This window comes from Corvus kubaryi, unplaced genomic scaffold (genome assembly GCF_017639235.1).
Source record: "Corvus kubaryi isolate FWS band 111438036 unplaced genomic scaffold, C.kubaryi_AGA036_p1.0 37395, whole genome shotgun sequence".
Lineage (NCBI taxonomy): Eukaryota > Metazoa > Chordata > Aves > Passeriformes > Corvidae > Corvus > Corvus kubaryi.
The window spans coordinates 5,413,274-5,437,520 of NW_024581134.1; the positions used below are offsets into that span (position 1 = coordinate 5,413,274).

General features: G+C 41.3%; 1 protein-coding gene across 1 annotated transcript in view; it reads left to right on the forward strand.

Annotated features, from left to right (window-relative positions):
- ABCB7 (ATP binding cassette subfamily B member 7) overlaps positions 1-23,616 on the forward strand; it is a 36,180-nt gene extending 12,564 nt beyond the window's left edge. The window contains exons 4-16 of the mRNA XM_042039896.1: positions 575-694; positions 8,040-8,172; positions 9,035-9,303; positions 10,461-10,549; positions 10,636-10,723; positions 11,362-11,536; positions 12,949-13,106; positions 13,640-13,803; positions 13,969-14,098; positions 14,583-14,754; positions 18,345-18,448; positions 19,993-20,100; positions 22,633-23,616. Coding sequence (XP_041895830.1) covers positions 575-694; positions 8,040-8,172; positions 9,035-9,303; positions 10,461-10,549; positions 10,636-10,723; positions 11,362-11,536; positions 12,949-13,106; positions 13,640-13,803; positions 13,969-14,098; positions 14,583-14,754; positions 18,345-18,448; positions 19,993-20,100; positions 22,633-22,851 — 1,929 coding nt within the window. The 3' untranslated portion in view covers positions 22,852-23,616. The remainder of the gene's footprint in view (positions 1-574; positions 695-8,039; positions 8,173-9,034; positions 9,304-10,460; positions 10,550-10,635; positions 10,724-11,361; positions 11,537-12,948; positions 13,107-13,639; positions 13,804-13,968; positions 14,099-14,582; positions 14,755-18,344; positions 18,449-19,992; positions 20,101-22,632) is intronic.
- Positions 23,617-24,247: the final 631 nt, after the last annotated feature.

The window sequence follows — 24,247 nt, forward strand, 5'->3', positions numbered from 1 at the left end:
CAGTTAAGCCAGCATGTAGCCATGTACATCTTCTGCCTTGTGAAGCCTGATAATCTAACATCAGGGAATGTTCTCCAAGCTATTAAGGTTTATTGTGGACCTTTCAGATTTCCTTCTTGCCTTAGTTTTTTTGTTAGTTTGGGGTGGTTTTTTTTGCTTTTCTCTCTTGTTGTTTTTAAGCTATTTTAAAACGTCTTCCAAAAAGGAAGTACCAAGCCATTGAATTTTGTACAGCAATCTTGAGGAGATAAAAAAGAAGGGTCAGTTTATTTGTTCTGTGAAGTATGTCAAGGTGGGGAGTTGTGGCTTTCTCTATGTTCCAGTTGCAGCCAGCCAAACTTGCACTCTGGAGAACATGGAACAGCTTTAACAGCATGTCATGGATATAAACCTAAAAACTTACAGCTTGAAATGTTAATAGCAGTCCTAGTCTCAGACATTGTCAAGTGTCTGTTTCCTATCAAAGAAAATACAGAAGTGATCCAAATGTATAAAATTCATTCTTACTTATACAGTTATTTTACTTCCCAAGGTCTCTTTATAAAGCAGTGCCTTTGTTCGCTCTTTCCGACAGCTGAAGGAGATCGATGCCAAGAAGATCATCCGGGCAATGCTGTCCTATGTGTGGCCCAAAGACAGGCCAGACCTACGGGCCAGGGTTGCCATATCCCTGGGCTTTCTGGCAAGTGCCAAGGTAAGAACAGACACCTCGTTGTAGTGTCACAGTTACTGTTCAGCTGTACAAGGAATAATTTTCTTTTCTAGTGTTCAAGGGCTTTTACGCTCTTAAGATGTCTGGGTTTTGTACCAGGGGCATGTATCAGAAATAAGAGCTTGGATTTTGGAACAGGGTGTATCTGCAGGTAGTACACGTGTGCATGTTTAGGGAGATAATGATGACAACCAGAATTTTTATTTCCCTTGCTCCCATTAGTTTAGCCCAGGATTTTCCATTGCTGGTTAATTATTTACCTCAGAAATTACAGGAAATGGGAGTTAAAGGTTGTTCTCTTCTTGTGTGGTGCTGTCAGATAGGATTTCTTCAAGGCTCTGTGTCCATTCTCAACCCTGAACTTGAGCAATGTGGTGGTGCCTACTCACAGCTCTTGCTGTGCTGTGGAAAGGATTTGAGCTCCGGTCTGTTGATAATTTCTCTATGAGGTGACAGAGGAATTCATTGTTTCAGGGACTTCTCTGGTGTCCTAATATGAGAGAAGCTGTATAACTTTTTGTATTTAAGAACCCTGCTTTCATTCAAATGATTTTTCCTATAGTCTTTGATTGTGAAATGGAGGATTGCTCTTTACTTCATTGTGTAAAAGGATCTTCTATATTCTTACCTGCAACGAAATTAGTGTTTATTTGTTCTTTCAAAGAATTTAGCATGCAAAAGTGTTCTTCAGATGAATGGGGGATATAATTCAAATCCTGTGCAAACCTTGTAGAAATAGTTCAGAAGAGCAAATGTTAACTTCCTTGTGCTTTAAAAAAAAAAATAATTTCATTGCAAAATACTGGGAGGAAGTTTTGTGAATTCCATTGAGACATACAGCTCAACTGGGTTGCTTTTAAGTACAGCAATTTTTACCAAACATAAAGCTAATATTAGCACTCAGCACCATTGCCATGATATGAAAAGAGAGAAGAGACAAATTTCAGCTGTGTAGGTGTTAAAAGAGTGCTTGGGAGAGAAATGTGCTCATTTATGTGAGCTGAAGAGGAATTGCTGGTCTACAGTGCTTTCTCAAGAGCTTTTTATCTTTCAGGTACTCGTGGGTACTGTCTCCAGTAGATATTTGGGTTGTGCTGCAGTTCAGGATGTTGCTGATAATGCAGGTGATGACATGCAGAATATGGCTGGACTGTGCAAGCGAGCTTCCCCCCCTTTTTGTGTGCCTGGGCAAAATATACAGCAATGCTTTCCACTGCATTTTAAAACTCTGGGGGAAGCTCTGCTCAAAATGCAGATGCCTTGAGGTTTTGTGATGTAGATCTACCAGGTAGATATGAAAATTATTCTAACTCACTTCCTTTTTAAAGACTCTTAATAGTAATGTTAATCATAATAATCTGAGGATAATATTTAAATGTGTGAAGTATTTTTTTCTTTTCTTCTCCCCACTTCTCTAGTCCCTAATTTGCAGTGTTATATGAATATGATGGAGAATGTGAATCCAGCCTCTAATCCTGCATGTGGCAGCACTGTACCTTGCCTTTAGGAAGTCTTATTAATGTTTCAAGCAGCTTTCTGGGATGTTAGAAAAACAAAATTGATGACCAGGATGCCTGACTCTTGCAAACAGCTCTGTATTTGGTGTAAAAAAGAGCTATTGTATTTCTACTGGGAGAGAGAGATGTTTTCCCCATCAGAAAATCATTTAACTGCTCTTTGGGGAACTGACTGAGTGTTTGGATCTCTTAAGTGCTCTCTTAAGTTTCCCACTTCAGATTTGTACAAGGCAGCCCAGAAGCCCTGATGTCCTAAGCAGACTCCCAGAAGAAAAGCAGAAAACCTGTTGAGCTTTGCCCAAGTTTTAGGAGATGCTTGTTAAAGCAGAAGTGTTTTGTGAGAATGTTTGCTTTGGCAAACAAGGATTTCATTGGAAAAACACACAGCAGGCTCTCTATGGGAAATACATATTATAACTGGCAGGCGTGAAAAATTTCATGGCTGTCTCCTAGCTATCCTTTGCTACTGTTCTTTGTTTTGTTCTGTCATTACAAAGCTGTGTTGGATAACTGCAAATTAAGGAGTTTCCCCTCATCTCAAGAACTGTGCTCACTCTTCCTTTGTGGGAAGAACTTTTCTTGAATTGCTTCATACTTTACATATACTAAGTGTGTGTGTGTCATTGTGACATAACTGATGTGCAATAGTTTATTCCAGAGCTGTAGTAAGTCTGTCGTATCTTTGAGCCTTGAATATCTGCTTCTCTTCCAGAGCAAAGAAAGGTCACTTTGTCCTGGAGAAAATGAAGTACAAAGTAGTTTACCTGTATCTTTCCTGGACCATGTGTAATTCTGTGTGGTTTCCTCATTATTCCATTTGGGAACCCTTTGTTCTAGCTGCTTGTGAGGTTAATTACAATGTACTCCACAGACCACACAAGCTGTTTGTTAAAGTTTTCCTGCTATATGATTGTGTCAGCACAGGAACACCAGCATGTTTTTCTCCTCACTGCAGACCTGGCCTGATTTCTTTGTACACTATGGAACAAAGGGAATTCTGTCTGAAGGATTTACATCCTTATTGTGGATTTTGTCTGAAGGCCCCTCGTTCTGAGGGGGTTTGCCCAGAGAACTGTATGGTCATGATGGCTGCTACAAGTCACCTTCCCCCAAAAGAAACACTTCTGTAAGACTTTTGGCCAACTTCTTCTGAGTTTGACAAAAAAATTTCAGGTTTTATACCTCTGAATTTACAAAGTTAGGTTTCCAGTTAAAATACAGAGGCTGTAGGGTGGCTTCAGTTTTATTCTGTGAAAACTCCAAGGAATCACAGAGGACAGATAGGTTATGAAATTCTCAGCCACAGGGGATAAATATAAGGAACACACACCCAGCTTTTGGTTACTTACCCACAAAACAGCTGGAGATCATTTCTCCTTATCCTGCTCGAGAAATAATTTGTCTCTTTAAATCTTCCAGTTCAGTAAAATTCACTTTCAAAACAAAAGCCAGTTTGTGTGCAGATACTGAAGAGCCTGCAGTTACAATCTGTCTTGACTCCTTTTGTGGGGCCCAGTTGCCTGTCATTGAACAAATTATTGTGATTTTTGGTTCCTTTTTGTCTCCACATAACTGCCAGTGGTATTGTGAGCCTTCAAAGCGAGCTGTTAGTATGGCTTTTTATGACAGGATGGAGTCTGCTCCGGGGCTAGTAAGGTCTTTTCTTCCTTGCAAGATTTGTTGTATTATTATGGCACACTTTAAATTTTTACCTTAAATATTTATAGCCCATCTAGACATGTGTACACGATCTGAAAGATGCAAGAGGAAGGCAGGTGAGAGGAGTACCCAGAGCATTATCTGTGTTTTCAGACACATAGATCAGCGTGCTCAGGTTCTGCATATCTGGTTTTTCTTTTTCCATGTTCTCCCCACATTTTTTGGCTTCTCTATTGGTGTATGTATAGCAAATGCTTCCTTACTTTTCTCTTTCTTCCCTTTTTCTTCTGTGGCACAAGGAAAAAAGTGCTCAGGCTTCTGAGGAGCTGGATTAAATACATGAATATGACAAAATCACTTGTCACCTCTGTCAGCCTGGAATGGGTTTTGGCCTCCTGGTCAGAGACCAGGCATGTGTTATTCATGAGCCAAAGAATTCTTTCAGACTCTCTGCATTTCTACTGACTGCTAATTCCCTAAGTTTCAGAGCAGGAATGGTTTGGCTAAGGAGGCAGGACACAAGGGTTGAATTGCAAATTCCGCCTGCATGCAAAGATAACGACATCTATCTGATCACTGAAGCATGTACCTGTGATCATGGTGTTTGAGCTCTTTCTGGGGGCTCAGATGGAGTTAGATAATTGCAATAAACCTTTAGAAATCGTTGGCTTTTCGAGGAGTTTCAGGTGAAAAGTATTTAAAATCGGTTTGGGTTTTTTTCTTACTGGAAAAAGTGTAGTTCAGGTCATCATTAAATTTGAAGAAGGCATGAAGCCAGGTGCTTCTTCCCTCATCTGGACCACATTTTGGAGCTTCTTTAGCAGTCTTGCCTCCACAAGGGATGGGGATTTCTGTGTGTAACTCCACAAATGGAGCTGTTGGATGTGTATGTTTACATTGGTCTGGAGATAAATTCAGTCATCTTCATGCCAACGTTTCTCAGTGAATTATTGGCAAAAGAACAGTTCACTGTGGACTAGTTTTATCTTGTTGGGGCTCAGCCTGTCATTAATCCATCATCTTTATTAAACAAAAAATGCTGGGAAGAGCAAAATGAAAGATAAGGCTGTTTGCCTTACAAGTGATGTAGTCCCACGGGGGAATAAAGATGATGTTGCACTGTCAGCTTAAAACAGTGCAGTCATTAAAAAAAAAGTTTAAACTCATTTAATCATGATTCATTCCAGGGCAACCTGCTGTTAAATGTGAGCAATTGAGTTGGGATGACTTCATGGGTGCTGTGTTTGCTTTCCAATAAATCCAGGCAAGGATAAGCTATTAATTCAAACGCAGAAATAGAAAATGTACAAATTCATATTAAAAGAGTCTTTTTAATGGGAATTGTTATCAAGCTTTCAGGCATTAGGCAGAGGAGGGAAGCCTGTATAGATATATTGTGTAAGACAATTGTGTTTCATGGTAGATTTTCATGGTCTACCAAGGTGTGCTTAAAGCTTTTTGTTCTGTGCCAGCAAATACGACGAGAGAACTGAATTTATGCAGAAGGGTGAAATTTTGTTTCCATTACTATGAGCGTGATCTCATTGATTTAACAAATTGAGTAGGAAAGGCCTGTTTCTAGTAATGGCCTCTCATCTCTTGCTATAAACTTTGTAAGATTAACTTTTTTCTTTTTAAATTACTGGAAAGCAGACTGTCTTGATTGCTAATGAAATGCAATACCATGCTGCCTTGTTCTTGTTCAAGCTTTACCCTCAAGGAGTCAGAACAACTATAACCTAAGACCAGGCTTTAAATTTCATTTAAAACTCTATTGGGAAGAATTATATTGATGTAAAAGAAGACATTTCTGCAAAATTGTAGGCTGTTACCAGTTAAATTAATTGTGAGTGGAGAACAGCAATTTAAAGAATCCATCTCTTTTCTTTAAATGGACTTTAAATATATCTGTAGTTCTATTTCAAAACTACCTGTAGTGTAGCACAGTCTAGTGAGAAATAAAATCCCTGCAGAGAGATTTGTGAGAATCTGCAGCAAATCAAGACCATCTGCATTACAATATTCTTATTTTCCCCTGAGAGGTCTCTCCCAGGAAAACCTGCACTTTGTCATGTTGGTTGTCACTGGAACACACATGGCAGTAGATTCATCTTTTTTAAGAACAAAATGCCACCCCAAAATCGAGTTTCAGTAACTCTGAAGGCAAAGTGCGGTTGTTTGGTTGTACTGGGGAAGGGAGAGGGATTTGAGATTTCCACAATTCCCATCTGTTAAAAGGGGAGCTGCGGCTGAGGGACTCTCAGGCTGCGCTGGACAAGTTCCAGAGGAATGTGTTTGAAGTAGGACCTGATCTTCAGCTGTTTTCTTAGTCACTAACAAACGAGCACTAACCTCACCCAGGTGCCTTCAGATCTCATGTATCTCCTCTCAGGAGTTATTTAAATTAGGCTGTGTTGAGAATTTTGAGGTGTTTTTTATAATGTATTTCACAGGGGAGACATGGGAGAAGAGGAGAAAATGGATCCCTTCCTCATTTGCATTTAAATCTTTAGCCTAAAACACTGTCTGAAAAAATTCACAGCACAGATTCAAAAAATTAATTTACATTTCTTTCTTTAAATCTATAGTTTACAAAAATATTTTCAAAGCTCCAATTACTCTGCTTGGTGAACTTCGTACCTTCCACTATTTGCCATAATTTGTAAAACTGGGAATATTGGATATTGGGACAGTCATTAGAATTTCTGGAAGTCTGTCTTCCCCCTTGAATTTGAACTTAAGAATGAATTTATCACTTTTTGCTCTCAAAATCTAGTTTTATCCAGTTAATTTACAGTTTTTTCCCTGGGCTTTCAGCTCTGACAGATGTCCCTAAATACAATTGAGATCTAAGTGGGTATCCAAAACATTTGGTGGTGAGAGCTGAAATATCTGTATCAATCTGGTTTCTGTTTTTTGTTTCTTCTCATGTGCAATAATTTGTCATCTACCCACAAGTTTTTTCCAAATTCTTTAAAAAAATGAGGCCAACTTTAAGCAAAGTCAACTCGCTGTGAAGTATTTTAACATCTGCTGTGAATGTAACATTATAGGTCATCACATATTTGTTCAACTGCTAAAAAAGTTGTGTCCATATTTTCAAATCTTAACAGTTAAGAGCAGTTTGAATTAAGAAATTCTATTAATTATATGAAGTTTGTCTGTAAATTGCCTTTCTTGTTGGTATAAATGCGCAATGTAACAAAGGCACATTAACAAGACTTAGGAATGTTATGTTTTCTGTAAGATTTTCGGTATTTTCTTGTGCTACGGTTGTGCAAATAAAAAACTGCTGAAGTTGGTGTGTTTACATCTCCATTTGTTTGGGGTTTCTCATCCTGAGGGGCCACCACTGTTAGAGGAGATGGATCTGGGGTTTGCTGCTCTTAGAGGAGTGTGCAGTGACCCACTGGGTGGTAGGTGGTGGATGTGACTTTTTGTTTGAAAACTCGTATTTTTAAAGTCCATTTGTAGTGTCTTGTAGACTATAAAGTCTTCTGTGCTGTTGTGCCAAACCCCAGGGTTAATAGATACCAAGTTAAAGTTTAGAGTGATGTTGTAAATGGGAAGCATTATTTAAATTTTAGGGGAGTATTAACAGAGACAAAGGAGGGGTCAGCTTATTTTCTTTGACTTCCCAGGAGCTTTGGTTTAATCCATCCCAGTGATGCCGTGTTAGCCATGTGTGGGTGAGGGGTTTCCTGTGTAACAGTGCTGCTTCACACTGAATATTGTCAGCATCACAAAGAGCAAGCAGCTCCAAATGAGGACATAATTTAGTAGCACTGTGTGTGTCATGCAGTGGCTGCTGCTTGATTCATTTCCTGGGCTCTCATGCTGTCCTGAGAGCTCAGCCTCACTTCCAGGGCCTTTGCAGTGTGCAGTTTGTTGAGGATAGAAATCCGTATTTAAGAGGAGACATATTTAATCCATATTTAAAATGAGAGAGACAAAGTAACCCTGCAGTCCCAGCAGCGAAGATTTAATAGTGGAGAACATTGTGCTTGAAATAAAGAGCCAACTCACCTGCACTAAGTACTTAAGGACTAAATATAACACTAGAGCAATCTCAGAAAAAATAGTATGCTCCATAGAAGGCATAAATAGTTGTTTTAATGCAAGTGGTCTAATTGGTGTGCTCCTGCTTTCAGGCCATGAATATACTGGTTCCCTTCATGTTTAAATATGCAGTGGACAACCTCAACCAGGTGTCTGGGAACGTGCTCAACCTCGGCGATGCCCCAAGCACTGTGGCTACCCTGGCAACTGCTGTTCTCGTGGGCTGTGAGTGTATTCCCAAACTGGGGATGGGAGTTAAGGGTCTGCAGTGAGGGAGGGGCTCAGCAGAGCCCCTGACCATTGCACTGCTGAGCATCACAGCTGGTTGTGAATCACAGAATTATGGAGTGGTTTGGGCTGGAAGGGACCTCAAAGGTCATCCATGGGCAGGGACACCTTCCACTCTCCCAGGGAGCTCCAAGCCCCGTCCAACCTGGCCTTGGGCACTGCCAGGGATCCAGGGGCAGCCCCAGCTGCTCTGGGCACCCTGTGCCAGGGCCTCCCCACCCTCCCAGGGAACAATTCCCTCCCAATCTCCCATCCAGCCCTGCCCTCTGGCACTGGGAAGCCATTCCCTGTGTCCTGTCCCTCCATGCCTTGTCCCCAGTCCCTGTCCAGCTCTCCTGGAGCCCCTTTAGGCACTGGAAGGGGCTCTAAGGTTTGCCTGGAGCCTTCTCTTCTCCAGGTGAACACCCCCAGCTCTCCCAGCCTGCCCCCAGAGCAGAGGGGCTCCAGCCCTCAGAGTGTTGTAACTATTTCACAGTTACTGTGGTGATGTCTGTTCCCAATATTCTCTGACCTTGCTTCTGGTATTCCAATTAAAAAATGAAATAATGCTTATAGAAATTATTCTTGATTATAAATCCTGCCCTTTCTTATAACCAGCTGCAAAAGAAACTGATTTAAATGCATGCACAATGGTTTATAAATGAAAAATTGCATAAAGCTTGGGCCAATTAAGTATAAATTACCTTTGAACTAAAATTGTTGAAAATATATAAAGAATGAGTCTAGTGTAATTTCATGCATGAGGGGAAGTTGAAAATATAATTATTTTCATTTTGTAAACTTTTTCATCCCTTTTTAGATGGTATCTCAAGAGCTGGGGCAGCGTTATTTAATGAAGCGAGAAATGCAGTATTTGGGAAAGTAGCTCAAAATTCAATCAGGAGGATAGCCAAGAATGTTTTCCTGCACCTTCACAACCTCGATCTGGCCTTCCATCTAAGCAGGCAAACAGGAGCACTGTCAAAAACCATTGACAGAGGCACAAGGGGCATCAGTTTTGTTCTTAGTGCTTTGGTGTTTAATCTGGGACCTACAATGTTTGAAGTGGCTCTGGTCAGTGGAATTCTGGTAAGTGTGGTTTAGTCATCGTTGGAATTGTCTCACTTAGGAATAATGCTCTTACCAAAGTCTACAGAGTATTAATAACAATAATTGAATTTACAGGGTGAAAGCAACTACTGTAAAAGAGAGCAATCCCTAATTTTCAAATATCGGTTGCTTTAAATCAGCTTATTTGAAATTATTTGCACATTTAAAACCTCTCTTCAGCCAGTTGTACTCATGTGGACAGTTTCTAATGTTTTTCTTCAGAATTGTTGGAAAAATGAAATTAGAAAAGTAAACTGTGTCAAATGTAGTATGGAAACAGAATATAAATGTCCAGGAATGTTGTTGTTTAGTGTATTCAGGGTAGAGAAGGGAGTGATTATTGGCTCTTTCCTGAATACTGATCTGAACTTATCCAGAACTTAAAAGTGAATGTTAGCTTTTGGAAAATAGGCTTCTTCTGGCAAGTTTTAAGCTTAATACTCTGAAATTTGAACTTCTATAAAATAAATCACACTTCCTGTCTTTGAAGTCAGGATCTTTGGGTATTATTTGGGTGCAGAAATCTAAATCTTGATTACGTATCTTAGACTAAATTAAAAACAAGAACCTTGTTTTGTTTATTGGCCTTTTTAGAAGGACTTAAGTTTGAATGGAACAGTGAAATGCCTGTTGATGTTGGGTTACATTTTCTAAGCAGTGGAAGTTGCAGACCAGGCTGGCTGTCAGCCAACCCTCCTTAGGGCTCTCCTCTCCTGATGTGCCCTGAAATACAGAAAACTCTTCCTAAGTTGTTTTGCGAGGCCATTTATTTCTTCTTCCACAGTCTTCAGCTTTCTTTCAAAATCCACTCAAAAAGCATGGAAACAAATGCTTATTTGTGAAAACGGCACAAGCATCAGCAGCATTTATGTTTTATAATGTGAAAAATAACTTTGTAGTATTATACACACCAGCTCTTGGTTATTGCCTCCAATCTTTTTATCTAAATCCTTCTTGCTGCTTTCTTTTTGAGTTTAAGCCTTTATTTAGCCTTAAGCTGTTCAGAGCAGGGATTGTTTTGGGAAGGACCATCATTTCTTGTCTTAAAATTAGGATAGCTTAGCTGAAGACAGCAGCAAAATTTTGAAAATGATGATGATGATTCTTTTTTTTCCATTTGATTTTAAATCTTCCAGTATTACAAATGCGGTGCTGAGTTTGCTTTGGTCACTCTGGGGACGCTGGGAGCCTATGCAGCATTCACGATAGGAATTACACAGTGGAGGTAAGGCAGGCCCTGCCCTCGCATTCATCAGGGTGCTCTGATGGCTCAGCTTGAACTCGTGACTGGATCAAACCTTCCTTTCCCAGGACTAAGTTTCGGATAGAAATGAACAAAGCTGATAACGATGCTGGTAACGCTGCCATTGACTCGCTCCTGAATTATGAGACTGTGAAGGTAAGGCCAGTCTTTACTACCAGGCTCTTTGTCTTGCTTCTGTCAGCCTTAGGGAAGTGAGTCATAAGATTCATCTTTTATAGGACTGCATATTTGGAAAATAGCGTATTTTTAAGCATTATTCATTTGAAGAGTACTGCGTGGCATTGACAGAGTAGCAGGAAGGTTGTTAGGGGGGCTGAAAAAATCTCTTTGCTAATAAAGAGTGAGAAGTTTCTTTCATGGCTGAATCACCTTGACCATCAATTTCTGCAAAGAGTAAACTTGGTCTTGAAGAGGAGGTTTACGTTGGATATTGGGGAAAGGTTCCTCACCCAGAGGGTAGTGGGGCACTGAGCAGGCTCCCAGGGAATGGGCACGACCCCAAGGCTGCCAGAGCTCCAGGAGTGTTTGGACAATGCTCTCAGGCACAGGGTGGGATTGTTGGGGTGTCCTGGGCAGGAGTTAGACTTGGATGATCCTTGTGGGTCCCTTCCAACTCGGGATATTCTGTGATTTCTTTCCTTTAGTCCCTAGAACTGTTGGAGAGGAGCTGTGTGTGTCAGTGCACGTAGTCTGTTCATACTGGATTTTATAGCCACTTAAACAGTCTAACATCCTTGACACTGTCACATTTACCATTTGTGTTTGTTTTGTAGTATTTCAATAATGAAAAATACGAAGCCCAACGGTATGATGAGTTCCTGAAGATCTATGAAAAAGCCTCCCTGAAGACTACCTCTACTTTAGCTCTCCTCAACTTTGGCCAGAGCGCTATATTTAGCGTCGGTTTAACAGCCATCATGGTGCTCGCCAGCCAGGGCATTCTTGCAGGTAACTCATCTGTCTGTAAGCCTAAAATGAGTGTCCTTTACCTCAGTCATCCACAGCAGAGGTGTTAGTTTTAATTAACTGAGGGTTGATGTGATAGTTCATTTTGAGAGGTTTTGCTTGAGAGTTTCTTGCTTAGGTTTTGTCTATTTCTACCTCTTGGAGTATTATTAATTCCAGTATCTCTCTCTCTCTTTCGATGACTCTCTCAATCATACTATGATTTTATCAAAAACATTTTAAAAGTTTAGCAGTTAAAGAAAGATCCCAAGAAAATGTCACTTCAGGAAGTTTTTCTTGAAGGTTTTTGAAAGGCACTTCTATAATACAAATATTTCTGTGGATCTTCTCCCAAGATCCTTTCTTTTTGCCGTTCTCCCTTCCCATGTTGGCAAGACTCAGTGTGTATATATACCCCTGTGCTTTGTCTCCAGTAGTTTTTTACCAATAATTCACTTTCCTTACATTAATAATGGCACATTATTAAAAGAATTGCTTCTCTATGCTCTATACTTGTCTAATTTACTACATAAAGTAAAGCCTGCTTGATTAGGAAGACACAGTACAAGCTTCAAATACAGTATTGGGATAAAGCTCTGCTAAAGCAAGGTGGTTTTAGAGTAAAAATAATGATGCTTTAAAGACTGTTAACATCCAGAAGTGTTTGAAGGGCAGACCTTTATACCATGTGCTCTTTCTTGCATCTGCTTTGCCCTTTTTAAAGATGCCAGGGCAGGGAAGGGTTACACTGAACAGATCAGTCAGTAGGTGCAGTTTATGGCTGTTCTTAGGAAGATTTAGAATAGCTTTAAGCAGGATGGTCGAAATATGGCTTTAAATCATCTTTCTGGGCCTGTTTCAGCTGAACTGACCTGGCACTTACCTTTAGCTGGTGTGTCATCCTGAGTTTTCCCTTGATCAGCCTGTTTGATACTGAGCTGCCCAGAGGTTCTCAGTGTGTTTTAGCAGCTCTGTGGTATATACAGCATGAAAGCTCTCTCTTGATCATGACAAATTCTATCATTTGGATTTGTCTGTAATTGTACTTAAGATTGTCTTTCCTGATTTGTGCTTCCATATATTATTTCCTCCCCTTTTAACTTCTTCAGGCCTCTCTGTGGATTTTACAGCTGTACAATCTGATGTTGTATATGCTGCTTGCCTTATTTGCCAGTGCTATTATATCTTTTAAAAAGTGAAATCCACAGAAACATTGCCATTAGTTTCAGGCACAGCTGTATAAAATCTGGGAGTGGGTTCTGGGGTTTCGTTTGCTATTTAAACATCTGGGTTTAGAAATGGGATAAAAGAAATTAGACTTGATTGACTTGATCATTTCTTTTAAGTCTTTTGGTGCATCCTAACAAGACAACCCTTCAAGTCTCCTTATTCTCTCACACCCCTTTTGTCTTAAGGCAGCCTTTCTGTTGGAGATCTGGTAATGGTGAATGGATTGCTGTTCCAGCTTTCTCTGCCCCTAAACTTCCTGGGAACAGTGTACAGAGAGACAAGACAAGCTCTTATAGACATGAATACCTTGTTTACACTTCTCAGTGTAGATACCAAAATTAAAGTAAGTAGTAGCTTATTTTCCTGAAGTATCTGGGTATTTAATAGGGCTGTTTGTGGCAATGCCATCATTTCACCCTGTCCTGATCTTCCAGGTTGAATTTTTATTCCCAAAAGAGTTGTGTATAAGATTGCTGTTCTGCCTCTTCTTTAAGTGCAGTTACTGCAATAGCAGTTGATTTTTTTTTTTTGTTGCAGAGAAGCAAAAATTCCTTCACTGAAGCTGTGTTGGTGTTGAGATTTTTTTATTTAAGTATTCATGCCTCGTGGTTGAATTTTTATTGGTAATTAATGATGCAGACTATATTGCGAAAGAAGTTATGAGGCTGAGTGTTTACAGCAGGAATTTTTACCTCCTTTGGGGAAAAGGAAGAGCAAACCAATGTCACTTGTGCAGCAAATTATGATTATTTTCCACATATCTGAGCTGGAGTGTCTGTTTGCCTTTTTCTGAGGTGGGAAGGGGACTGTTCAGCTTGTTGAAGTGTTGGAGATATCTGCTGCCCAGAAGTTAAAGTGGAGCTCTTCTTTTTATAGGACAAAGAGCTGGCTCCACCCCTGCAGATCACCCCCCAGACTGCTTCCATCGCCTTTGACAATGTGCATTTTGAATACCTGGAGGGGCAGAAAGTCCTTGCTGGAGTGTCCTTTGAAGTCCCTGCAGGAAAGAAAGTGGCCATTGTAGGAGGTAGTGGGTCAGGGTGGGTAAATGGACTAAATATGCCAATCAATGCAGAATTTAGTTTCTTAAATGTGGTGCTGCTTGTGTTTGCTTTTTATTATTTCTGTTTGTACATCAATTCCGATTGGAGATTGTAAATGGCAAACCAGGATGTAACATTAACTTCAATTCTTTTCAATTCCAGGAAAAGCACCATCGTGAGGTTATTATTTCGTTTCTATGAACCTCAGAAAGGAAATATTTATGTTGCTGGACAGAACATCCAAGATGTCAGTTTGGAAAGTCTGAGAAAGGCAATAGGAGTTGTGCCTCAGGTATTCCATGTTTCCTTCTCCCCAGATAGTCCATCGTAACAGTAAATCTCAGTATCTGGCACTGTGGTTCAGTGAAGGCCAGTCCTAAAGCAGTGGTGTTGCATGGTGACTTTCAAAGGAACTAGACTTTTTCCCCCCCAGGAAATATTAGGTTTTTATATGCATCATCATATAGATCCAATTTTGAAATGTGTTTAAGCCTCCCCATGAGAAACTGCCTGCAGCTTTAAGTGATTTAGCTTTATAGTTGATTACCACCCTTAATGAGTTAGCACACTGGTGAAAGTGCACATGACATACATATTTAGGACACAAAATATATTAATCCCTTTTTTGGGGAAAGAAATTCCCCCAAACACTTTTACCTTCAGGCTTTGTAAAGAAAAATATAAGCCGTTCTGTATTGATTGTTTCACGGGCTGGGGACAGTTTTGAAGCTGTTGTTCATGGTTTCTTATTTAAAATGTGCTTCCTACAAATGCAGGATGCTGTTCTCTTCCATAACACCATCTACTACAACCTGCTCTATGGCAAAACAGGGGCCACAGCAGAGGAGGTGTATGCAGTGGCCAGGCTGGCAGGGATCCACGAGGCCATCCTGAGGATGCCCAATGGCTACAACACCCAGGTCGGGGAGCGAGGACTCAAGCTCTCAGGTTGGCTCACAGCTTTTGTATCCCTTTTGCTGCCTCAAAGTTCTGTGCAAAGTTTAGTCCTCAGGCTTGCTTTTAGCTTATTTAGCTTGTAGCACGGAATCATTAAGGTTGGAGAAGATCTCCAAGACCAAGTCCAACTTTAGCCTAAATCCCACCATGCCCACTAAACCACATCACCAAGTGCCACGTCCACCCCTTTTTGGAACACTTCCAGGGATGGTGATTCCACCACTGTCCTGGGCAGCCTGTTCCAGTGCATGACCTTTCAGTGAAGAAATCCTTCCTATCATCCAACCTGAACTTCCCCTGGAACAGACTGAGGCCGTTCCCTCTCCTCCTGTCCCTGTTCCCTGGGAGCAGAGCCCGACCCCCCCTGGCTGCCCCCTCCTGTCAGGGACTTGTGCAGAGCCACAAGGTCCCCCCTGAGCCTCCTTTGCTCCAGGCTGAGCCCCTTTCCCAGCTCCCTCAGCTGCTCCTCATAGGATTTAAATTCCAGACCCTTCCCCAGCTCCGTGTCCCTTCTCTGGACACCCTCCAGCACCTCAATGTCCTTGTAGAGAGGAGCCCAAAATACCTACCTATAAAGGCTAAATATTAATATGAAGGTCTGCAGTTTAAGGCAGCTGTAGTCTGCAAGATATTCAAAGGAATGTATTTTCAGGGATAGTGTTAAATGAGATTATAAGTGAGGCTGGAGGTGCATCTAAGTAAAAATTATTTTTCTCATGATCTTTTTGGGTAGTGGACTAGAATTGGGAACTTTATGTGTGCTTTGGGCCCTCTCATGCAGGAGCAGACGGATGCAGTGGGTGCAGAGAGGTCCTGCCTGTTGCAGAGACAGCTCTGAGGGGTGGTTCTTTCTCTGCAGCTGCTGCAGTAAGGAGTCCTGGTCCCTTTGAAACAGGGGATGGGAGGATACAGCCTGTACCCAGAATGTGTCTGCAGGAGAAAGTGTACACGGTGCAGAATGGGATTATGGAGAAACTTAGAAGGGAAATAAAATATGTGAAGCACAGATCTGGGTGAGGGAATAGAAGGTGCTAAATAGGTACTGGCAGAACTGAACTGAAGAGAATCGTGCTAACAATGAAAGATTTGTCTTGTGCTGCCTGTCTCCCCACACTCATAATTGCTAGAAAGAGGATTTGACTGACAATAGGTTTGAAATGTCTTGGTGTTTATAGAAGAATATAATGGTTTCAGTTGGAGGGAACCTTCTGAAAATCATCTAGACCAACCCTTCTGCTGTGAGCAGGGGCATCTTTCACTAGATCAGGTTGCTCGAAGCCTTAACCTTATGTTGAGGTTTAGATTGGATTTTAGGAAAAATTTCTTCACCCAAATGTTTGACCAGGCTGCTCAGGGCAGTGGTGGAGTCCTCAGGCCTGCAGGGATTTAACAGCTGTGTGGATGTGACACTTGGGGACATGGGTTAGTGGTGGCCTTGGCAGTGCTGGGGGAACAGTTGGACTCCATGGTTTTGTGGGGCTTTTCCAGCCTGAATGATTCCATGTCCCTTTTCTAAGTCTGGACCAATGTGTGGGGTTATATTGAGTTTCCCTCTGCCCTCGAGACTCCTGTAACAGAGCCTTTCTGAAAATGGGTTCTGCCTTTCCTCCATCCTTCAGTTTGTGCTGCCACTGGGATGGTCAGAAGCACCCACCGGCCAGTGCTTCCACAAAGGTGGTGTTCAGAAAGGGAAGGGAGTTGTGTTTTCCTGCTTTGTTTGTATTTAAAGAAGGAAGAGTATGTAAAATACTCAGGAGAAAGACAGTGGAATTCTTTTGAGCTCTGAGTGGGCATCCTCCACTGAAATAAAAGCTTCAGTTTCCTCTTTTCAACAATTAGATGAATATTGACAAATACCAGTAGTAGATAAGCTTCAGGAATGTGTGGAGCCAAGGTACAGGAGTCTCAGGCCAATGCTCTCAGAAATGGTGTCATTGTTCAAAGAATTGGAGATATCAAATGGAAAGCTCTGAGTTCCTTCAGTTGCTCTGTAAGAAAGTTACTGCTAATTGGAATCTATAGTTTTCTCAATAGTAGGTTGGCTCCCTAAATTCTTACAAAGATTAATGTCAGAATCAGTTTGTTGGCTTTTTTTGGTTGGGTGAGGCTTCTTTAAGTCTAAGGAGAACACAAAGTCCTGATTTGTTCTGTTATTTTGTGGCAGAAATAGGGGGAGTAAAAGCTGTGTGAATTGAAGTGGTTCTCTTTAAAATCCAGGGGTTTATGTGCACGGTGGAAAAACAAGGTTTTAGCTGTAATGATGCAGCTAAATGCAGCTTTACAAATTTAAATGGTGAAGTAGAATTTCGTGCAGTTCTCACTGTTCTCAAGGATTGATTCATCAAGAATAAAGAATGAAAAACAAGTTGTTTGGGTTATTCCAAGTAGAACCCACATCAGCGTTGGCTGATAGATGTGTAATAGGCAGAGCTGCAACAGCCCCAAATCCCTGACTTTGTGAATGGAACAGTTACTGTGCTGCTGCCCTGAATGTGAATGGGGAACAACATGAGACAAATGGATCTGCTGCAAATATAAAGGATGTGGTTACAGAAATCTGTCTTTCAAACATGGATATTGTCAAGCTGTGAGTTTTGAAGATGCTGTGTAGGGGAGGGAAGGAGAGAACACTAAAATAGACTGAGTAAATCGTACAGTTCTAATTGCTACTGAGTTCTGCCAAGGACAGTTTAAAATGTGAACTGCAGCATTACCACCAGCCTTTTAAATGGTTTGTGAAAGCATGTTGCCTCCTGATAGCAATGGAACATTAACAAGAATATAATGGTATTAAATGGAATGTTTTGAAGTCTTGAGTAAAACAAAGGAGGACAAGTGCACAAATGTGACGTGTTTGCGTCGCGTACCAAATGTTTAGCAGATTTTAAGTTCTCAAGTGCACCTGTTTTCCTGTCTGTAAAAGTTGCCCTGAGTTATTCTTGAGTAGATGTTGGCTGTAAGAATTGTTAAGGAAGGAAACTAGTCTGAAACTGGGTTATATCAGAAACCACCAGGCTGTAGATTGCAGGCTGAAGGTGGTTTTCAGTACCATATTAACTGTTCTTGAGTGAAATTTGCCATTATGGGGTGGGAAGTTGGATGAATATCAAGGAGAGACCTGAAAGACACAATGTGTGAGCAAAATGCCTGAAATCCAATACAGCAGGCATGGACAGAGCACTGGTGAGAGAAAACGAGATTTGTGAGTGCAGAGTTGCTGGATGGGGCAGAGCTTAGGCCAGGAAAATGGGCTCCTACTGCCAGGTGTACAGAGTGAGGAACTGTACAGCGTTGTTACTCACCTGTGTGAGACTCTTGCCTTGGAGCAGATACAAAATAGTTCTCTGTCCTTTTCCAAAAGGATGCGCAATCATGAATCACTAAATTTACCAGGGAGCAGGAACTTGTGTGCTATCTTATGTAACATGTCAGACATTTGTCAGCAGTAACTACGATGTCTATTAGAAAAAGGAAATAAACCAAGAACCAACCCTCAAAAATCATGTCCTGCTGTTGAATTTAGACTATCACAATTGTAACTTAATCTTGTTTCTTTTCTTTCCTCTTTCCCCCTCATCCAGGAGGAGAAAAGCAAAGAGTTGCAATTGCTAGAGCAATGTTAAAGGAGCCACATATTTTTCTCTATGATGAAGCCACATCATCTTTAGATTCAATTACAGAAGAGGTAAATTGGGATAAAAAATTCCAAAATTTAAGTGGTGCAATGATGTCTGATTCTGATGCTTTTCCATGTTCTTTTCCTCTGAGAAAGAATTCTGTTCAAGTGTTTTCTCAGCGTTATTAAGAGATGCTGTGTCTAAGCTGTTGTCCTTAAGAGCAGAGCAGAGATGCTCAGTCCATCTACCTGGAGGGAGACAGTGAGGGATATCAGCTGTCTCTGGGCTATTTTCTGTTTCCACTCTGGAAGTCCCATTCACCTCGACACATTCATCCCTTGAAACTGGTGCAAATACCTCAGGTGGCCATGAAGTGTGAAGCTTTCCAATCCACTTTAGAAGGTGTTTAGATGCAATCCAGCATCCATCAAAACAGCTTTCTAAATATTTGGGACATAATGCAGGACAAAACCCCCCCTTGTTCGTTGTGCAGCAGATGCAGATGAGGTAGGTGTGACCTGCAGTGCTGGTATTCATTTGTGTTCATTCCACAGGAAGGGCTGTGACATGGATGTGGTGACACTGTGACAGGAACTGCATCAGGCTTCATAACAACATCTTTGCTTAAGCACAAAACTCTCAGCACCAGCAGTAATTTCCCAAACTAATGTCATCAAAAATGAGCTAAGCTACAGCTCCGTTCACTTATGCAGACTATTGAGTGAATTTATTGACCTGTAATCACTAAATTACTTTCATTTTCCAGATGCAAAGCATCCAGAATATGAGCTATACATCCATATAGCACAGCACTGAAATGTAGCACAGCTTCCTCATGGACCAGAAATGTCCACATCACACTCAGTTCTTGGATTCTTCCTCTCTTGTTTTGCTGTATCTATGCCAGAGTTATAAGCAAAGCTGAAAGTTTTGAAATGCACATGGACGACAGCAATGAAAATGAGGCTTTTCCACAAGAGTATGCCTGGGAATGGAAATGTTTTGTGACAAAAATTTTCAGGGAAATAAAGTGGACACTTCACGTAGGGTAGTGAGGGCACAAATTCCCAGTCAGTGCTCCTTGCAGAGGGATGTGGTTTGGAAGATGGCATAGAGCTCACAAAGGAAACACTGGATAGATAGATAGATAGATAATTCCCAGAATTGCTCTTTGTTCCACATTGGCATAATACTGAGAGGGATTTTTTTCTTTAACTTTCATTGGAAAGCATTATTATTACTACCATGAGGAGTTCTTATTTTCAGATGCTTTTACTGCTGTTTGCTGCTTGTGCAGCATGGCTCCGTGGGGAAGTTTTCCCTGAAATGAAGTGACACTTCTCTTCCTTTGTCCCTGGGGATAGCTGTGTTTTTCTGTGAATACAAGCTTTTTTTCAGTTTGAGGCTTTGCAAAACCACAGATATTTCATGTTTGGAACTCTTCTGTTTCTCCTGTACGTACTCATGGCTGTTTGTTATTGGGAAGCTGTAGCAGTACCAGAGATGTTTCTCAAAACTTATTTACAGTAATTTGCATATTTCCAGCAGCATTTTATTTCTCCTCATCCCACTCAGGAGCGTGTAAGAGTCTGTGTCTATTCCAATCTTGCAGAACATTCTCAAAGCCATGAGGGAAATGGTGAAGCACCGGACGTCGATTTTCATTGCCCACAGGTTGTCCACAGTGGTGGATGCAGATGAGATCATCGTGCTGGATCAGGTGAGGGCTCACCTGGTGGTGTGTGACTTTCACATCACAGCAGGGTTTGGTTTAGGGACTCTGTGTGTCCAGTTTGAGTTATTACGCACCCACCAAGCTGCTGGAAATTTTTTGTTTAGAAATAAACCACGTTTGAAAATTCCAGCCCAAACTTGGCCTGTGTGACTCTCTTGTACATTGTTATTTTTATGCCTTACTGTTGCATGTTTTTAATCTAATTTTTTGCCTGTTTCTGTCAGATGAAGTTTTCTAATGTGTTCCCCAAATTTATGCTTCACTCTCATGGCTCAGTGAGTGTCTGTTTTTCACATACATCCATTTTTTCCTCTCAGTGGAAAGAGAGAGGACAGCATGTTCTGTTTCTGTGCAGATACGATTGCAGGATTGTTCAACCTAATTATGTTAAAAATCTGAGCACCATTCTCTGTTGTACCTGTAGAAAAGTGTGATTATTCCCTTTCTGTAGGCTTCTCTTCTAAGAAAAAACCAACACGTTTCAACATTAGGTTCCCTAATATCAGTGTTGAGCTGTTACCTCACACTCATCCAAAGTCCAGTTTTTTCTTTATTACCCATATCTGGCAAGAGATTTAAAATAAACAAATGTCCTTATCATAACGTCATAATTATTCTTTCAACTGATAATGCTGAAAGTACAGTGCTCTAATCTGCTGATAATAGATGTTAAATTTATCTCTGCATTCATTTTTATCAGTTGCTATTTATAAGCTTGTGCTCATAGGTGTATTTAGGGACTTAAAATACACATCTAAAAGCAAATAAATTATTCTTACACTACATTCAGTGATTTCATGGACAACTAGAACAATATCTTATGAAATGGTGACATTTGCTACACAAAACTCAGCTTTATATGAATCTCAGGATGAAGTAGTGGAATAAATCACTTGCAATGCTCCATGGAGTTTTTATTTGGTTTTGATCTGCTTTGTTTTTTCAGCTTTTGCTGAACAATCCTTTCCTAAGGTGTATCCTTTCTACAAGTGCACGTTAAAACATCTCGCAAGCATTTTGTAACGTGTCACAAGGCAATCAGCAGCTTTTTGTTTTCCATGCAAGTTTTCACAGCTTCCTAAGAGTGTGTTTCGTGTTGTAGTGTAACTGTTAAATTAAAAATAAAAGCACAGCCTCGAACTGTGAAGGAGCCAGGGTGCTCCCTTTTCCTGAAGGATGGGCTTGAGGGTGAGGGAGGCAGCGCATCCCCGCCGGTGCCCGCCGGCTTCCCGAGGCAGCGCTGACGTGTGCCGCTCTCATCCCAGCAGGATTGATGTGTTAGCAGCTGGGTAAATAAGGCTCAGGAGCAGGGATGAGCCAGGATGACTGTGGCTGGTTCTGCTTAGCAGTGGTAATCACGGAATCACAATTCCAGCACCTTTGCCGAGGTAAAATCAGAATCATTCCTGAGTGAGTAAATGTTGGAGTAATGATACAGATCCTGATGCTGTAGAGCTGAGCAGAGAAGTTCCATTTTTGAGGATTGGTCAAGAGTTATTAAAAAAAAGCCATAATTCAAAAGCCTGGTCTCTACTCCAAATTAATCACTTAAAGGATTTAAATAAATTCTGCAGTTCTGTTGATCAAGTGTATGTTTGTTCAGATTCCACTGGCATAATTACTAATAGAAGTGCCAAGACCCAAATTTTTTCCCAGCATGTCCATCAGCAGATGTCACAAGGAGGTAGATTTAATTGTAGATCAGAATTTAGAACTATTATCAAAGCCGTGTGGTTGTCTGTATAATGCTGTCCTTTCCCAGAAGGAAGAGTGGCTGGAGAATGAATATATTAGTTTAATTGGAAGTCAGTGAATGTCTCTCTTGAAGTAGGAAGATGAGTTTGGTTTTTTGAAGAGTGGTGATGTTCCTCTCTCTGAGTTCTCATGGAATTCTCCTCTCCAACTCTTCCTTTCCATGCTGATAGTCAATAAATCCTGTCTGCTCCTGAGAACAGCCCAGAGAACTGAACCACTCACACAATTTTTGTGGTGGTGATTGCAGTGACACAAGCTACAGAGCACCTATAAAAGCACAGTTTACACTAATTGTTTTCAGGATTTGATCTTAGGTGTGCTTTGCTTGTCCCTCTGTTTGCTCTTCTCTTTTAGCTCCTTCATGTGTGTTTGTTACCAAGCAAAGACAGATATGTGTTTGTTTTGATACATTCATGTGATCTTTGCAGGAGTAGTTGAACACCTTGCTCCTCATACAGAGGTCCACATTTACTTTAAATAACTCCTCCAGTTTAAACAGTAAAACTTTCCATGCTGGTGGACTTCAGATTTTGTCCAGGTTGACAAAAGGCACCTGCAGGCAGAGACGAGCACGGCTCCTTGTTTTCTGCTGGCAGTGCCCACACAAGTGAGTGCACTGTGCATTCAGTTTTTCCTTGCTGTCTCAAGCTCCTTCTCATTAATAACTGCTCTAATCCATACCATGAACCTGTGGTCCATAGGCTGGCATATTCCTAAGGATCTGGTGATGTGGATTCCTGACTTACTGCCCTTGTTTTGCAGGGTAAAGTTGCAGAACGTGGCAGGCACGCAGAGCTCCTGGCAAATCCCAGCAATCTCTACTATGAAATGTGGCACACACAGAGCAGCAAAGTGCTCCACAGTCACAACCATCCAAACTGGGAGGAGAGAAATAACCGGACATCCAAAGAGGAGGAAAGGAAGAAGCTAGAAGAAGAAATTATCAACAGTGTGAAAGGCTGTGGGAACTGTTCATGCTGAGTATGATCCTGGATCTTGTATAGCAGGTTAAAAATTCACAAGAATATGGTGATACGCAGCTCTTGTTTTTAAGTCAGCATTCAAAAACTTCTGGGTTTTGCATTTTTTGGATTTTACAGTTTCACAGAGGGACGTAATTTCAACCAAAGGAGTTCTATTTTTGCATCTTTAGGAATCTCTAATATTCAGTGGCATCTGCAAGAGCTGAGCTTTTTCAAAAACTTTAAACTTCCCAACCAAGAGTGTAATTTATGGCAATTTTTTAGGCATCGGTAAAGTCTCCTGGTAGTGGCTTGATGTGGATTATTAAATTGTAAACAGACTTGTCCTTGATTTACATTATTTCTCATCACTGATGGTTGATAAATACGTCATGTTTTAATTGTAATTGGGCTAATTTGAACTCATTTGCTAGTGAGGAAGATGTCTTTTAAATTCTTCAGTGGCGTTCTGGTTTAAAATCTTCTTCCTTGCAGAGAGTAAGAACAGCCTCAACAAAATATTAGGCTTCTAGTAGCAAACTAAATACTGGAATTACTCCTGTCACCTTTCAGAAGCACCTTTCATACAGCACTATCAGGAAATGGATTGGTATCATTCTAAAGGAAAACTAACAGTATTTTTAAGTGAAAAATGAACAAATCCAAGTTCAGGATTCTGTATCCTCAACATCTGCTGTAGTCAAAGCAGAATGCAGTCTTTCTTTCTAGTTCAGTCATGGTCTTAGGGAGCAATTAAGATTCAATAAAGACTTCCATAAATTTCTACTATCTCATTAGTGTATGAGAAAATGACCTGGATAATGCTGAAAGCATTGCTATAATAATCTCCTCATTTCAACAGCCAAAACTTCTCCAGTGGAAGGAAACCTCAGTCTTTGGGATCTGCAGGACACTGCAGGTGTGTTGGGGGGGCGGGGGGGTGCTGCAGGGGTCACTGCTGTGAGAAGGTGCCAGAAACTTCCTGTGTCCAACAGAGCCAAGGCCAAGCACATCAGCAACAGGGCATTGCACTGCTGGGATCATGGACCTAGGAAGGGAGGAAAAGCCTTGTGAGTGTAAGAGCAACTGCAGCCAGAGAGAGGAGTGGGAACATGGGAGAGCAGCAGCCCTGCAGACAACGAGGGCAGGGAAGAAGGAGAGGCAGGAGGAGCTCCAGGTGCCAGAGCTGAGATTCCCTGCAGCCCATGGGGGTCCACGGTGGAGCAGAGATCTGCCTGCAGCCTGGGAAGGAGCCCATGATGGAGCAGGAGGAGGTTCCCAGAGGAGGCTCTGACCCTGGGGGAAGCCCACACTGGATCAGGCTCTTGCCAGGACCCCTGGAGAGACTGGAGACTGGGGACCCATGCTGGAGCAGCCTTTTCCTGAAGGACTGCACCCTGTGGCAAGAGGACACA